At 47.1% G+C, this 14036-nt stretch overlaps 1 protein-coding gene across 1 annotated transcript; it reads right to left on the bottom strand.

The window, feature by feature from the left end:
- Positions 1–344: 344 nt before the first annotated feature.
- smg5 (SMG5 nonsense mediated mRNA decay factor) lies at positions 345–14030 on the bottom strand. The gene is made up of 22 exons (XM_052064973.1): positions 13610–14030; positions 12906–13004; positions 12220–12343; positions 11658–11814; positions 11462–11551; positions 10310–10399; positions 10002–10080; positions 9789–9914; positions 8991–9059; positions 8584–8852; positions 8039–8176; positions 6497–7345; positions 5975–6144; positions 5821–5896; positions 5426–5601; positions 4690–4848; positions 3499–3558; positions 3256–3415; positions 2913–3003; positions 2523–2597; positions 2222–2357; positions 345–1870 (listed from the first exon to the last, which is right to left on the bottom strand). The coding sequence occupies exons 1-22, from the start codon at positions 13672–13674 to the stop codon at positions 1787–1789; spliced, it is 3342 nt and encodes a 1113-aa protein (XP_051920933.1). The 5' UTR covers positions 13675–14030; the 3' UTR covers positions 345–1786.
- Positions 14031–14036: the final 6 nt, after the last annotated feature.

Consider the following 14036-nt stretch of genomic DNA (forward strand, 5'->3'; position numbering starts at 1 on the left):
AAGGACGGTGTATCTTAAAAAAAGTCAGCACAATGTTAGGCACGTAACGACGACACACATTTCGACACAACAATTTCAAAAGCACCACTTTGTATAAGCTGAACTCCAAACTAGTGCTCATACATTGAAAAGACACACACAAGATGTGTTCGATCAGTTGTTATCCTGAGGCAAAATGTCACAATTTTGTGAAATAGCAAGCAAAAAAAGAAAAAAAAATACCTGTCAAATTGCACGTCATAGTTTGTGACGTCACATGCCCTCGTCACACAGGAAACAACGCACGGAAATGGTCACTTGTGAAAGTTGTAAGAGAAGAAAAAAAAAAAGGTCCAGTCGAAAGATTTAAATTATCTTAGTTTTTATTGGCGAATGTATTTGTCTATTTGTGTATGATAGGACACTCACGAAAATGGAGACAGTCTGTCATCATGTAGACATTTCCAACTTCTCTCATAGCTTACAGCAACCCATATTAGCTTTTTTTTTTCTTTTAATAAGTGACACCTTGATAAATACACTGCTTTCCCTTGTACATTCTCGAATCGGAAAAAAAAAATTGCATAACACCATAATTGTTTGGGTACAAAAATAAAACCCGAATGAGCTTGATCACAGGGTTGTCGTTTCCTTTTTGTCTAGAGTACAGACAACACACACAACTCCAAAAACAAAAAAAACAAAAAAGGGATTATTGGGCTATTGGGTGTAATTTGAGGATAAATCTGAAATGCTCAGCCTTTATAGGTCAAATTTAGCCTTCTTCAATTCTACACATTTTTTCTATGAAAAGGTTGCGTTTTTTATCTAATGCAAATGAAGTTGGACTATTTTGAGAAGTGTATAATTTGTTCAGAAAAAAAAAATTGAGAAATGCCTCCTCTCCCTAAAAGTTTTTACTTTGAGGAAAAAAAAATCTTTTCCAATTGTTGAACACCATGTTGAGAAAAACCAGAAGGCCGTTCAAAAGTTGACACGGTCAAATGACGTTGACCTGGAGAGGTTATCGTGCGTTCATTCTGAAAATTTCTGCCCAAAACCAAATAAACCTACGGACATTGTGTGAGAATTAGAAGTCCAACACCCCCCCCACCCCCCCAAAAAACCCAAACAACAGACAAGAGGAGAAAAGTGCACCTCATTAACAATAACAACCCTTCCGAGTGCCGTTTTTCAGGTTTGACTTTCCCTCAGGCCACGGCAGCCTGCTGCTGGTTGCTTTTTTTTTTTTTTTTTTGCTGCACCTGCCTTACTTGTGTTTTTCTCTCTCTGGATACGAACAACGGAAATCACTCATCCCGCTAAAAACAACGAGAGCGAAACCACCGACACCCAAAAGGACTTCAATTCCAAGCCTGTGTGTGTGTGTACGCACCGTGTCTCTCTCTCAACATATACAGCGCGCTCCCAGTTTGAGAGGGAAGCGGAGCGCCAGCCAGAACGCTTACGTTTGGCATCTCGGCACTTTCAACGTCCGCCGAAGAACCGCGCGGGGCGGAGGGGGGGGGGGGGTCGCCTTTCTTTGGAAGGCGTTCGCCCGTCTTCGTTTTAGTGGATTTCAACTCCCTTCGTAAGTTTCAACTCTTTCCATCCGTCCGGCTTCATGTTGAGATTTTGTTTTGGAGACGCAGATACACACAGAGCAAAGAGAGTGGCAGAGGGAGAGAGACAGAGGAGGGTTGGGGGAGAGAGAGAGATTTAGAGAGAGGGGGGGAGAGAGAGCGAGAGAGAGAGAGAACGAGTGTTGCGATTGATCCGACATTGGCGGCGTTTTGCGTGGTCCCCCTCAGCCCATCTCCTTCCACTGCCGGTAAAAATCTGCGATGTTCTTCAGCTCCATGCCCGCTGAGCTCGCCGCTTGGACGGCAGACTGGAAAAAAATTAAATAAAATACACATCAGCAATTGCCTACATGATCTGTGACATGAGAAAAATAAGTCAAGCATTTGAGAGAAAAAAAATTGTGGATGTTTTTTTAAGAACATTTTGTTTGGAGGGACAAGGAGGGGGACACAAAAAGTTATTTTTTAAAAAAAACATTTGACTTTAAGGATTTTTTTTCTTTTTCTTTATTATTTTTAATTAAAAAATATTTTTGAAGGACAATAAACTTTTTTTTGTGGGTTACAGGGGGTCCACTTTTTATAAGTGCTATATGATTGAAGAAAAAAAATTGTTTTTTTTCTGTGGTTTTTTTTGGGGGGGTTGGTGGGCGCCCGACCTTCATTGCTGCCGAGCGTTCACACAGTTGGTCCACCGGATGTCCGGTGAGAAGGGTGACCATGCCGGCCGTGTCGTCGTCGATGCTCTGGGAGACCGTGAGCTGGCGGCAGCTGTCCACCATTTTGTACAGATGCCTACCAGACACAGAGAGAAAGCTCACATGCATGCATGTTACAATTGTGAAAGCGCTATATAAATCAGCATGTATTGTGTTGTATTGTATTGTATATTCTTTCAAAACCATGTCAGCAAATGTAGCATGCAAAAAAAACACCAACAACCCCAGTAACGTGTCCTACCAGGCATCAAGGTCCTGACGTTTTAGCTTATCTCTTTCAAAACTTCGTCCAGACTCCCTCTGGCATCGGATGTACCTGCAACATGAACGAGTCATTAGAACATGAGGTTTTCACCCAAAATGGCTGCTTGCAAACAAAACTGTTCATTTCCAGCCGCGAGTCCTCGGGACTCCTTCGTGCGTGCTGGTCTATGTGCAACCCAAAAAGCGAAAGTAATCCTTTGTCATTTCCCACGAGGTGCTATTGCACAACTTTTGGATGTAGGCGCTTGGTGTTTTGGAGCCCTAAAAAGCCAAACTTTTTCAAGCCCGTTGCGAAAGGTTGAAGCATTTTTCGAAAAGCCAAACGTAAATATGACCTATCACTGGAAATGCCAAACAAAACGTGTACCTGTTGCCTTTCCGAAACTCAGACTCAAGGAAGCGGATGCCGTCTCGCGCGCCGGCATTCTCCTTTTTCAGGCGGTCCAGTCCGTCGATGACTGCGATGAGACGCAAAGACCACGTGACCTTCATGTTAGCAAAATAGGACCTCGTGCTGTGATTTCCAACCACTTTGTGCAGTGAGAGATTCCGATCCAATTCCACTTCAGCGGTCCCAGAGTGATAATTTACCGACAAACGAGTATTTCTCTACATGAAACGTATAACGGCCATTTTGTAAGATGAACTTTTTGTTCAGCCAAGTGCCGTGCGATTTTTCTCCGGTGACGTTTGCGTGCGGGCGCGCCAACCTGTTCTGGGGATGATCACGATGAAGCAGCCGCTGGCGGCGAGATTTCGGATGAGGCCCAGGTGCTGGCAGAGGGCGGCGGCATCGGGCACCAGGTAGGGCGACATGGACGACTGAGCCTTGGGCTGCTGAAGGCTGCCCTCTAGTTGAGACACTTCCAACTGACACAGCCAGACAGGAGTTAAAAAGAAAAAAAACAAGGACATTGACAAAAAATAAATAAAAATAAGCGTTGTGGTTAAACCTGGAGTCGAAGCTGAGCCATATCCCGCATCAGGCGATTTCTGCGGGCCTCCTCTTCAGCCTGGAACAACACAAAGCAAAAGTGCTCTTCAACACGACATGTTGGCTAGTTGTCGCTATTTTTTTTCATTACTTTGGAAGATTGTAAACCTCTCGCTGTGAGCTTGTATGTGGCTTTGTCCGTTTTTGAATTTCTAAAACCTTTTTTTTTTTTTTGCTTCTTTTACAGCATGACTTCCGGAACATGCATTCCTTCATTTTTTTAACTCTTCAAATTCTGATTTGCCAATGAGGCTGGTAAAACATTTAAGGCAGGCATGTCCAAAGTCCGGCCCGCGGGCCGGCGAATTTCATCCGGCCCTCGGCCCCCGTCATAAAATCAGTGCCGTCTGGCCCGCAGGTTGGGCGCAATGGAACACGTGTTGCATTGACTGAGGTCTCGTAGACTGGTGAGTGATGTTTCATAGAGTACTGCTTCCCTCTAGTGGCTAAATGAGTAATAGCATTTACTAAATGAGTAATAGCATTTAGACACTAGAGGGCATCACTCACGAGTTAACAAGACATCACTCCGTGTTTATATTGACTGATATGTCATATTTCAAATGATCCTTGCAGTTGTGGATATGTGTATTGCTTGTTCATTTCCCCGTTGTTCGAGTCAAAGGTTTTGTGACTATTGAAAAGTCATGGTGATACATTTTATGTTTCAAATCAATCAATTTGCACTCAGGAGACTTCTGTTTAAGAAAAAGTCAAGTGAATAAGCAGTTGCATGTGATATACCTGTTTCAAATGAACCAAAAGAAATTCTTAAGATTGTTGAAATTAAAATAAAAATGGAAATGTGAAACAGACTGGCTTACTAAAATTTGTTGAACAATATTGTTGTTCAATGTAAAGAATGTCAGCCAAGGTCGGCCCCCCGACATTTTACCACATAAAATCTGGCCCCCTTGGCAAAAAGTTTGGACACCCCTGATTTAAGGAAATCAAATGGTCACATTCTCTCGCAATACCAGTGAAATTCGTTCCACAACTACACACATCTTAAAATCATCTTTCCTACATAAAGATGAATGGAAATATCCCCTAAAAAAACAGCAATTTTTGAATAAGGAAAATAGAGCACTAGAATATTGCACAAAAAAGAAGAAATAATATAGAATGTAAATGATTGAACAGTTCTCACCATTCGGAACTGGGCCTTGGCCTGCTGCAGCAGGTTGTCAGCTTGCGACTGGCTGACGCTGGTGAAGATGCCCGCCTCCGGGTTGAAGTGCAGCACGTTGCCCTGGAGACTGGTGAGGAAGTGGCCAAAACTGCGGATGCAACAAACGCGCACCACGCACTGGAGGAGGAAGAGACGGCGCAGACTTAGGACAAAAGCCCGAGAGATATTTTGACGTTGCCTCTGGAAAGGATTTGGAGTACTATTTTTTTCTTCGCCATCATGAGAATTTTTTTTTTTTAAACAAAACAAAAATGTGTTCCAGTCTTGAATACAGTTGCAACATGTGAAAATGTTGCTGCGACTACGACAAGTGGCCGAGTCGCACACAGCAGCAGAACGTCCATGGATTTGAGGCGTTAAAGAGGAGCAAATGCCGTTTTCATTCTTGACATTGTATGTCATTATTTCACGTTTTTATGAAGCCAAATATAGAGTACGATGTGGTTGATTGATTAAAACACACACACACACGACATGCATTAGTGTTTTTTGGGTAGGATGCAACAGGGGAGAAATCATTTGAAATACGAGCTTGGTCACAGAACAAATTGAACTCTTATCTCAAGGCACCATTGTACATATTTATAAGGTGATAGAAACGGGGCTTAAATAATTTTGTGCCAAGCGGCATCTACGACACGCCGGTGAGCGTTGTCATCGAGGAGCGTATGTGTGACGCATCGTGCGCCCGTACCTCCTGTAGCGGGCTGAGGGAGGCGCCCCGGTGGGCAAAGTCCAGGCGGCGGTGGGCAACGGCGAGGGCGGGCAGGTGCCTCAGCGCCACATCCTCGGGTAGCAGTAGCGTCTGGAGCAGGGCGGGTCGCTCGCACTCGCCCAGCAGCTCCTTCACGTCCGGGTTCAAGTCGGCCTCTGCCAAGCACAGCAATGGCATGCTGGGATCACATTTGCCTCAATTTAGGCCAGGAAAAACCGCGGTAGATGAATAAGGCCCCACTTGTATGCATTTTGGTTTTTTTGTTTTTTTAAAGGTGATATCCATCAGATTATCATAATTTTTTTTTTTTAAAGGGCTAATTTTGTCCAAGTGCCAGTTCGGTGTCTCTCCTGTTAAGATGGCCGCTGACTCACCAGCTTCAAGCATCTTCTTTCCATCTGGCAGCAGGTTGAGGAGCACGGACAGACGGTTCCAGAGGCTCTGGGAACTCTGCAAACAAATGACAAGGGGAGTCGGTGTGGATTTGCCAAAAGCTTCCGGCCGGTGGGAAACCGGCGTCGCGCTCACCTGCGCACACATGAGGATGATGTCCGTGTTGGTCCTGAGCCAGTCGATGAACACCTTGACCACCTGGATCAAACCCTGATTGGTCAGGATCTCAAGCTTCTCCAGGAGCGTCTTCTCGCTGTGCACCGACGGGGCGCTGCGCTGGCTCCCTTCGGAGTCCGAGTCCAAGTCTGCTGAGAAAAAAAAAAAAATGTCTTGAAATTTCCCGCACACTACGAACATGTGGCAAGGGAGGCCCGGGGGCCGCATCAAGTGCGGCCGACGGGCCCGAGGGCCGGCGTGACACCGTGCCAAGTCGACTTAGTGACGCTGGCCCTACCAGGCCAGTGTCATATGATCATAAATTATGATCATAAAATCAATTAAAAATCGATCAAGCTATTTTACCACACATTTGTCGTTTATATTCACGTGAATTTTGGCCGCAGAAACTGCACGCCTCACCTACGCCAGCGACGTATAGTGACGGGGGGGGTGCACCTTGTAAAAAAACAGACTAATGGGGGGGCGGGTGGGCATTACCATTTTCGTTGACCCCATTGGGGGTATTCTGGTTCACATCGCAGGGTGATTGACTGGCAGAGGAGGGGGTCTCCTGGGAGGGCGCGGCGGCGACGGAGTCGTCTGCGGAAGCGGGCCCGGCGGAGGCCGTTTGAGGCCTGAGCAGCATGTTGCTGAAGGTGGGCGCCAGGCGGAAGCAGCGCTTGGCCTGGAAGAGCTGCGAGGACATGGCCTGGAGGTTGCTGCTGATGCTGGCGTCGCTGGCCCCCAGGGGCCCGTTGGCGACGGAAAGCGCTTGGCCGCCGGCCCCCTTGGCGTCGTCCTCCTCGCCGTCCCGCCGGTCCCGGGTCTTGGCCTCGTGGCGCTCGCAGTTTTCCGCTTCACCCATGTCCTCCAGGTCCGAGCGGGACTCCTGGCTGTTCATGTCCGAATCCGTCTCGACGTCGAAAGCAGTGCCGCCTTCCTCGTCTTCCTCCTCGGAGCCGCTCCCCCAGCAGCCCTCCTTCAATTCCTTCTGCTGGGCGACCGGATCGGGCAGCGCGGCGGGCGAGGGGCAACCGGCGGAAGCAGGGCGATCTCTCGCCGCGGGGGCCTCGTCCTCCTCCTCGTCTTCGTCGTCCTCGCTCTCAAAGCCCTCGCTCAGGTCGCTCTCGTCTTCGCCGCCGTGGTCCTTGCGGCGTCTGCGCATGCGTGACAGGCGGGTGTACTTCTTCTTCTGCTTCTGTTTGTCCTGGTCCGACTTGTGCTCTTCGTTCGCACCGCTCATCTTCACGGTGGCGTCCTCATCCTCTTCCTCATCCTCTCGCTCCAGGGAACCGTTCTGCAGAGGACGCTCGCCCAGCCCGTCTGCGTGCTTCAAGTCAAGGTCGTCTAGATAAGAGGGAAAACAATGTATGAAAAGAGACAATCACAGAACCATCAAAATCCATCACCTGTTCCGCTATGCTTTTAATACCTTTTAATCTTTTTTACCAATTTTTCTTTTGTTCATCCAAATGAACTTTTGTAAATTATCTATGCTTGTTTTAAATGCACATTTTTATCCTGTGTTTTTATGCTCTTGTAAAGTGTCTGAGTGAGATGAAAAGCGCTTTCAAATAAAATGTATTATTATTATTATTAATTTTTTTTTTTTTGGTGGGGGGGAATGTGGTTGATATACTGCCACCTACAGGACTGGAGCGCAAAACACTTTTCAGACAGACAACTGCAAGGCAAGAGCAAGTTTGTTGGGATCATTAGTCAGGCATGCGCCACTAAACAAGTCCAACACAGTTACACCCAGACCAGTGTCGAAAACAATGTAGCAACTGGATAAACACCAAAAAAAAACATAAATATCATCCGCCTGATAAGTTATCATTTTAGCAGCATAGGGCACGACACTAACACTTCCCAGCCCATCAACATCTTCACACTGGTAGCTCATAAATCTGTTGAACCTTTTGGCTTTGACAGTATAGTTGCTTGAAAGAGGCGGAGCTTCACCCGACCCAGCTGCTAAAACATTGGTCAGAGAAGCTCCCAGTGCGGGTAAATTGGCCTCACTGGGCGGAGCCTCACCTGTGGCGTCCGTGTTCAGCTGCGGCACCTGGCTCTCCGCTTCCTCCAGCTCAGCCTGCAGCCGAATGTTCACGTGGTTCACCAGATGGGAGAAGAGTGCCAGCGTAAAAGCGATGGACGCGCTGTACTGCTTTGAGCCTGCAACAAAACCACATGATGAAATGACGGTGACCTCGCACCTTGCAGCTATTCACAAATTCACTCATTCATTTGTTTTTTTTGTGGAGCCAAGACTTGCTGTGTATTTTCACGCTTTGTTGTACAATGCCCTAAACTACCACAAGATGGCGCCAAAGCCCTGGCTAATGGGAAAGTGGCAACTGCGTGAAGGGATTCGTGCTTACGGTTACATCCCAGTTCATGTGTCACACACTTGCTATTGTTTGTGGGGGTTTTTTCAGAAATGTGTTTTAACAGTATACTTATATACTTATAAGGCTCTCACATGTAGGAAAGAAGAGCAACGGTTACTAATGCACTTCCCAGCCATTTAATATAGGGCAGGAGAACGGTAAAAAAAATTAATAATAATTCATTGGTCCTACCTCCTCTCTTGAGGCTGTGCACCACCATCAGGCACGTCACCACCATCTTGAAGACAAGCGCGTCGGGCAGCACAGCACAGGAGCCATCGGTGGCGGGTTGTTGTTGGTGCTGCTGCTGCTGCTGCTGCTCCTCGTCCTCCTCGCTGAGGGAGTGGCGTGCGGCGGCGTTCTGGCCGCGCAGCGGCGGTGCTGCCGGCAGGTAGAAGAGAACCAAGTTGAAGTCCTCCAGCACCGACTGGCACAGCGAGGTCAACTCGGACTCCATCAGGCTGGAAAAATTGGGAAAACGTTCTTTCAGCGTGGCGACAGAAAAGTCAAGAAATGTTTTATGGGATGTAATAGTATACGAGTCAAACAAAAAAATAAAATAAAAAGGGACGGTATGTAGTCCATGTGGCTGATCTCACCTGTTCTTGGGCTGCAACAGACTCTGCAGGTACATGAAGCTCACCAGGAGACGCTTGATGTCTCTGGATCTGCAGGAAATGCATTTACGATCATCAGGGGGAAAAAAAAACACACGCACACACAAAAAAAAAAACATTTGAGTTCTGCTGCTTCTGTCAATTGAAAGCAAGCAGAGGCCAGTTGCAGATGTTAACCACAACTTTAAGTAGGGTTCCGTTCCATTTAGTTTGAAGGCAAGCGGCTTCCTGCTGTTGCTCAAGTGTAATGCGAGGTCACGTTCAATCTCCGAGTCATTAGAAAAGCTTGTTAGTCCCCCGGGTACAACTTGACAGTAAAAAATAAAAAAAATAAAAAAAAAAGAAGAAGAGTGATATAATCAAGTGCACCCGTTTTTCAAAAGGGATTATGGATAGTTTTCATCTAAATTGCTTGCATAAAAATACATTTTGACTGACTTGTACTATATATCAACTGCATTAATTTTGACCACTGAAATTCTAGTCGCCTAAAAACGTAAAAAAAAAATTGTGATATAAAATAATGACCAAAAAAATAAATAAAGAGAAATGGATATTGTAAAGGTTTTTGAATGGGACAGCTAACCCGACCAATGCAAAATGAAGACACTCACAAGGAGCAGACGTTTGGACTGAAATAAGAGGCTGAGCCGACTGATGCCCTCATTATGTCAAACCTTTTTAAGGTACACAAACGTATTTCCCTCTGGAAAGGAGCGCGACAATAAATCTACAATATACGATAAATACATAATCCTGCCACAAGGCGAGCGTCCTCACCTCTGTCGAGACGGCGAAAGCTTTTTCATCTCCTGCTTCTTCACTTGCTGGTACATCTTGGCCGCCTTGTCAAAGAGGCGCTTCAGGTTGCCATAAGCGCCCTCGAAGGGGCTCTCGGATTGGATACTTTGGAGGCGGGCAAAAACACAACGGGGAGGTTTCAGTCGAGACGCGAGAAAGACACGAGGGCCCGGTGCGTGCAGCGCCACTCACCAGCGTAGGTAATAGTAGGTTGCTTCCACATTGTAGAACTTGCTTCCAGCCAGCGTCCCCAGCTGATTGAAAGGCATCCCTGGAGAAGAAAAAAAGCGTTTTAACCCTTCAACCAGCGACACGCACACCCGCGTAGACAATCGGGACAAATTTGAACAGTCCCTCGCTTACGATTAACGTTAGCAAAGCAAAGGTGGGCGGATCACGGCATTTTCAGTTGAGTGTAGATCAAATTTTGGGATCAAAAGTTCGCGGCATTCTGGAACCCTTTGTGTCAGTCAATTTTTTTATCAAGGCAGCGCACTCACCAACGTGCGGCATGACGGACAGCGCCTGGTGGTAGAACCTCTCGGCCAGATGCTCCGCCTCCACGCCGGCCAGCTCGTTCTGATAGCGCGCTGGAGACGAACGGCGACAACGCGACATTTCTTGACATTGATAACTACTGATGCTTTATTCAAAAGAACACACATTTAATGGCAAGTGAAAGTGACGCAAAAAGAATGACTGCGGCGGAATGAGAAGAGATGAAAGTACACAACACAAACGGGTCATGTGACTGCGCGCTACGCAAAATGGACGCAGGCGACATTGTGGAGGGAATATGTCAAAGCCAAGTTCTAGTCATAAAGGAGGATCATTAAGACTGACAATCCATGAGACTGCTTATGTCTGCTCGTATCATCACAAAATCATCTTCCCACCAGCACATCACCCCTGTTCTCCAACAGCTCCACTGGCTCCCTGTTCAACATCGAATCAACTACAAACTGCTTCTATATACATATATGGCCATCCACAACCTGGCCCCTCCTTACCTATCTGACCTTCTCCATATCCCCTCTCGCTCCCTCAGATCCTCGTCCTCCCTCCGCCTGTCAGTGCCCCCTGCCCGACTGATCACCATGGGAGCCAGAGCCTTCAGTCACGCTGCTCCAAAGCTCTGGAACAACCTACCTCCGGACCTCCAAAACTGCACACCTCTTTCCACTTTCAAGTCCCGACTAAAAACACACCCGTTCAGGATTGCCTACAACACATAGCTCTTCCATTTCCTATGTTTTTATGATTTTATGTCCTGTTTTTATATAACATCTCGTTTACAAATTGTTACATTGTATTTTCTTATTGTTTGTACAGTGTCCTTGGGTGGCATGAAAGGCGCTTTTAAATAAAATGCATTATTATTATTATTATTATGTGCTGCTGTTTTGGTTAGCAAGCGAGTTCAAAACTACTAGCCATTTGCTCATGGTTGTATTTCCTCATGGCGGGGGGGGGGGGAATTACGCGGCTCTTCGAGAAAATGCAAAAAATACTTGTCGGTCGGGCTGGCTACTCCGAATCACCCACTGCCAGTTGGAATTCGCTCCAACTCACCCACCAGACGAATTAGCATTAGCCCAATAGCATGACCGACGGCTGGGTGGACGGACGTGGTTATTTGCCGCGGTACCTACCGAGATCGCCAAGGTAGACCAGGCATCGGTGACAGGCCATTTGGGCCCACTCCATTTCCTTGGGGGAGGCCGACAGCGCCTTCTTCCGGCCTGCGGGTGACATTTAAACGCCAACTTAGCAGGCGCGACTTGTTGTTATCAAAAGTCTGTCAGAGAAACATCTGCGCGGTGCCGTGATTAGTTCAGGATTGCTGACCGATGAGTGGGTCGGTCACGTGCGTCCAGTCGATTCGGTCCTGCAGCTCCAGCTGGTAGTGCGACTGGATGTAGAGCAGCAGGTGCTGGTAGAAGCCGACGCCGGCGATCAGGTGCGTGCGGTAGGCGCACTCCAGGACGCTGCGGCTGTGGATGTGCTGAGAAGACATACACTAAGTTGCCGTCACAACGGCATACGGGGTCTGGGGGCACCAAAAGGACGTATACAGTGTTGCGGCGCTCTGTGTGTGTGTGTGTGTGTTAAAGTAGCAGTTGTTTGAAGGTTTACAATTACCCAAACATCTATGCTAATTTCCATTAGCCTGTCTATGGCACTTCACATTATGTGCTCGTATGAAGGCAGCAGACTTGCGAGTGCCGAAATGTGGTTTTGGTCAATATTTTGCTGTGTTAATACACGAGGTTGAATTCTCTTTTGTCTTCTGTATCCGATCTATACGAACCTTCAACTAGGAGCGACAAATAAAGAGAGCTTGAAGCCGGCAAGCTCGGACTCTTATTTGGAGCACTTATGTGGCCATTGCGCACGAGAAACGCTTTACCTTCTTGTTGGTTTTGATGACCTGGATGACTTCGTAGTAAACCTTCCTCCACAGCAACTCCTCCGCCTTGCGGCCGTAGTCCACTGGATGCAGGAACATCAATTTGACACACAGCTCCCTCAGTCTGAGCACAACACCACCACCATCAAAAAGAAGAAAAAGAAGAAGTCCGTCAGGGCAGGAATGAGCTACCACTGCGAACATGGCAATTATTCATTTAATTGAAACAGGAACCGAGTTAGCAAAAGGAAGCAAACACCCAAATAAATACAATTTAAATAATTATGGCGCAAAATGCACTTCTGTGAGATGGGATGCAGATTTTCGATGTTATTTGTGTCTAGAGAGTGAAACGGTCCTCGTACGTTCGTAGCAAGGGAGCTAACCCAAAATAAAGGCTGCCAGCTTGTGCCAAGTGATTGAAGTTGTAAAATTGGCAGTGTGGTTTTGCTTGAGCCAGTTCTAGCTTTGCACGTGTGCTTTTCATCTGCAGTTTGTACACGAGTTCGTGAACATCTCATGCTCTGAAGAAAGTCTCGGCTTTTCCACATGCCTTCAATAATGCTCAAGAAGTGTCGCTGTTTAATACTTTGTGTCGTTTGATAAATCGTGTTGGTTTGCTTTTTATGAAGGCAATTGGGAATTTGATGTCTGGTTTCGGTCAAAAGGGTGTTGTGAAAACATACTTGTTACGCAGGCTGATGTTCTCGGGCTTGAAGACCTCCCTGTACGACGCCTTGCCGCCAATGATGACATCCAGCTTGTGCACCGACTCCACCACCGCCCTGCAGAGAATTATTTTCACAGGAGGGGGAAGCCGTCATCTGCCGTTTCACACAAGGGCTGTCAGCATATTCACCACATTAAAAGTGCCTCCATATTGTCATGATCATGTCTCCTTTTAAGAAAATGTGATCCAAATGTATGGTAGTAGTCATGTATAACGTCACCTTAAGACACTTATGAACTGTTTTTGTACACATGTCCAGAAAAATTTACCTTTATTGGTGCTAGGCATTTAAAACGAACACAAACATTACCGTCTTAGCATTGAGACGTTGGGCAGAAATTAGTGCATTGTCACCGGTTTTACAGTGTCATAACTTTTTTTTCCTTTCACAATCGTGTTGGGAAAATGACGCTTCTTGCACTTCATAATGTGACTCATTTGGCTGACATTCAAAGCAAAACCAGAGAAAAACCAACTCGTTTTTGAGATTGCTCTTTCATCACAGATAAACTAGATGATAAGAAAGCGTTTGGGCTGCTTGAAGACCATTGAACGATGCGCCTGGTTCGTAATAAAGGCAGCGAAATGTCCTCTTGGATTGGTTTCGAAACGATTTGCCATCCGAGCGCAATCACGTCCAATGCGCGGCCTCGTTGGTACCTGTACAAGCGCTTGATGAGAAGGACTTTCGCCTCCGGTTCGCTGTCTTGTCCAGGTCCGCTCATGTCAACTTTGGAGTCAGCGTCTCTTGAGTGAAAACCGCCCGCTCGTCGTGCATTTGCGTCGGCGGCCGCGGGCTGGTTGGGCTCGCCCACCGGCAGTGACAGCCGTGTTGGTAGCCGGCTACCACGATTAGCCTCCGAGGTGTCTCGTTAGCTCGTCTCGCCTCTCTGGCCCCGCCGAATCTCGTTGCTTTCCAGTCAGCCCCTCCTCAACTCATCCGTTCCAGGCAGCGAGCGAGAGGAGTACCCCGTGATTTAAGCTTGTCCAGGTCAGCGAAAATGGCCTGGCGAGCCTCTCGTGCCGAGCTCCGTTGCAGCCAGTGCGACGAAGGCGGCCATTCTTCCCCAACAGGAAGAGTTCACCG

This window comes from Hippocampus zosterae, chromosome 5, assembly GCF_025434085.1.
Source record: "Hippocampus zosterae strain Florida chromosome 5, ASM2543408v3, whole genome shotgun sequence".
NCBI classification, from domain to species: Eukaryota; Metazoa; Chordata; class Actinopteri; order Syngnathiformes; family Syngnathidae; genus Hippocampus; species Hippocampus zosterae.

Bases quoted from the DNA above. Each gene is read 5' to 3' on its own strand.
- smg5 (XM_052064973.1), bottom strand. From the start codon at position 13,674: ATGAGCGGACCTGGACAAGACAGCGAACCGGAGGCGAAAGTCCTTCTC. The intron at 12,344-12,905 runs GTATGTTTTCAC...TGTTGTGCTCAG, and splicing joins AACATCAGCCTGCGTAACAA to ACTGAGGGAGCTGTGTGTCA. The intron at 8,177-8,583 runs GTAGGACCAATG...GTTTTGTTGCAG, and splicing joins GCACAGCCTCAAGAGAGGAG to GCTCAAAGCAGTACAGCGCG.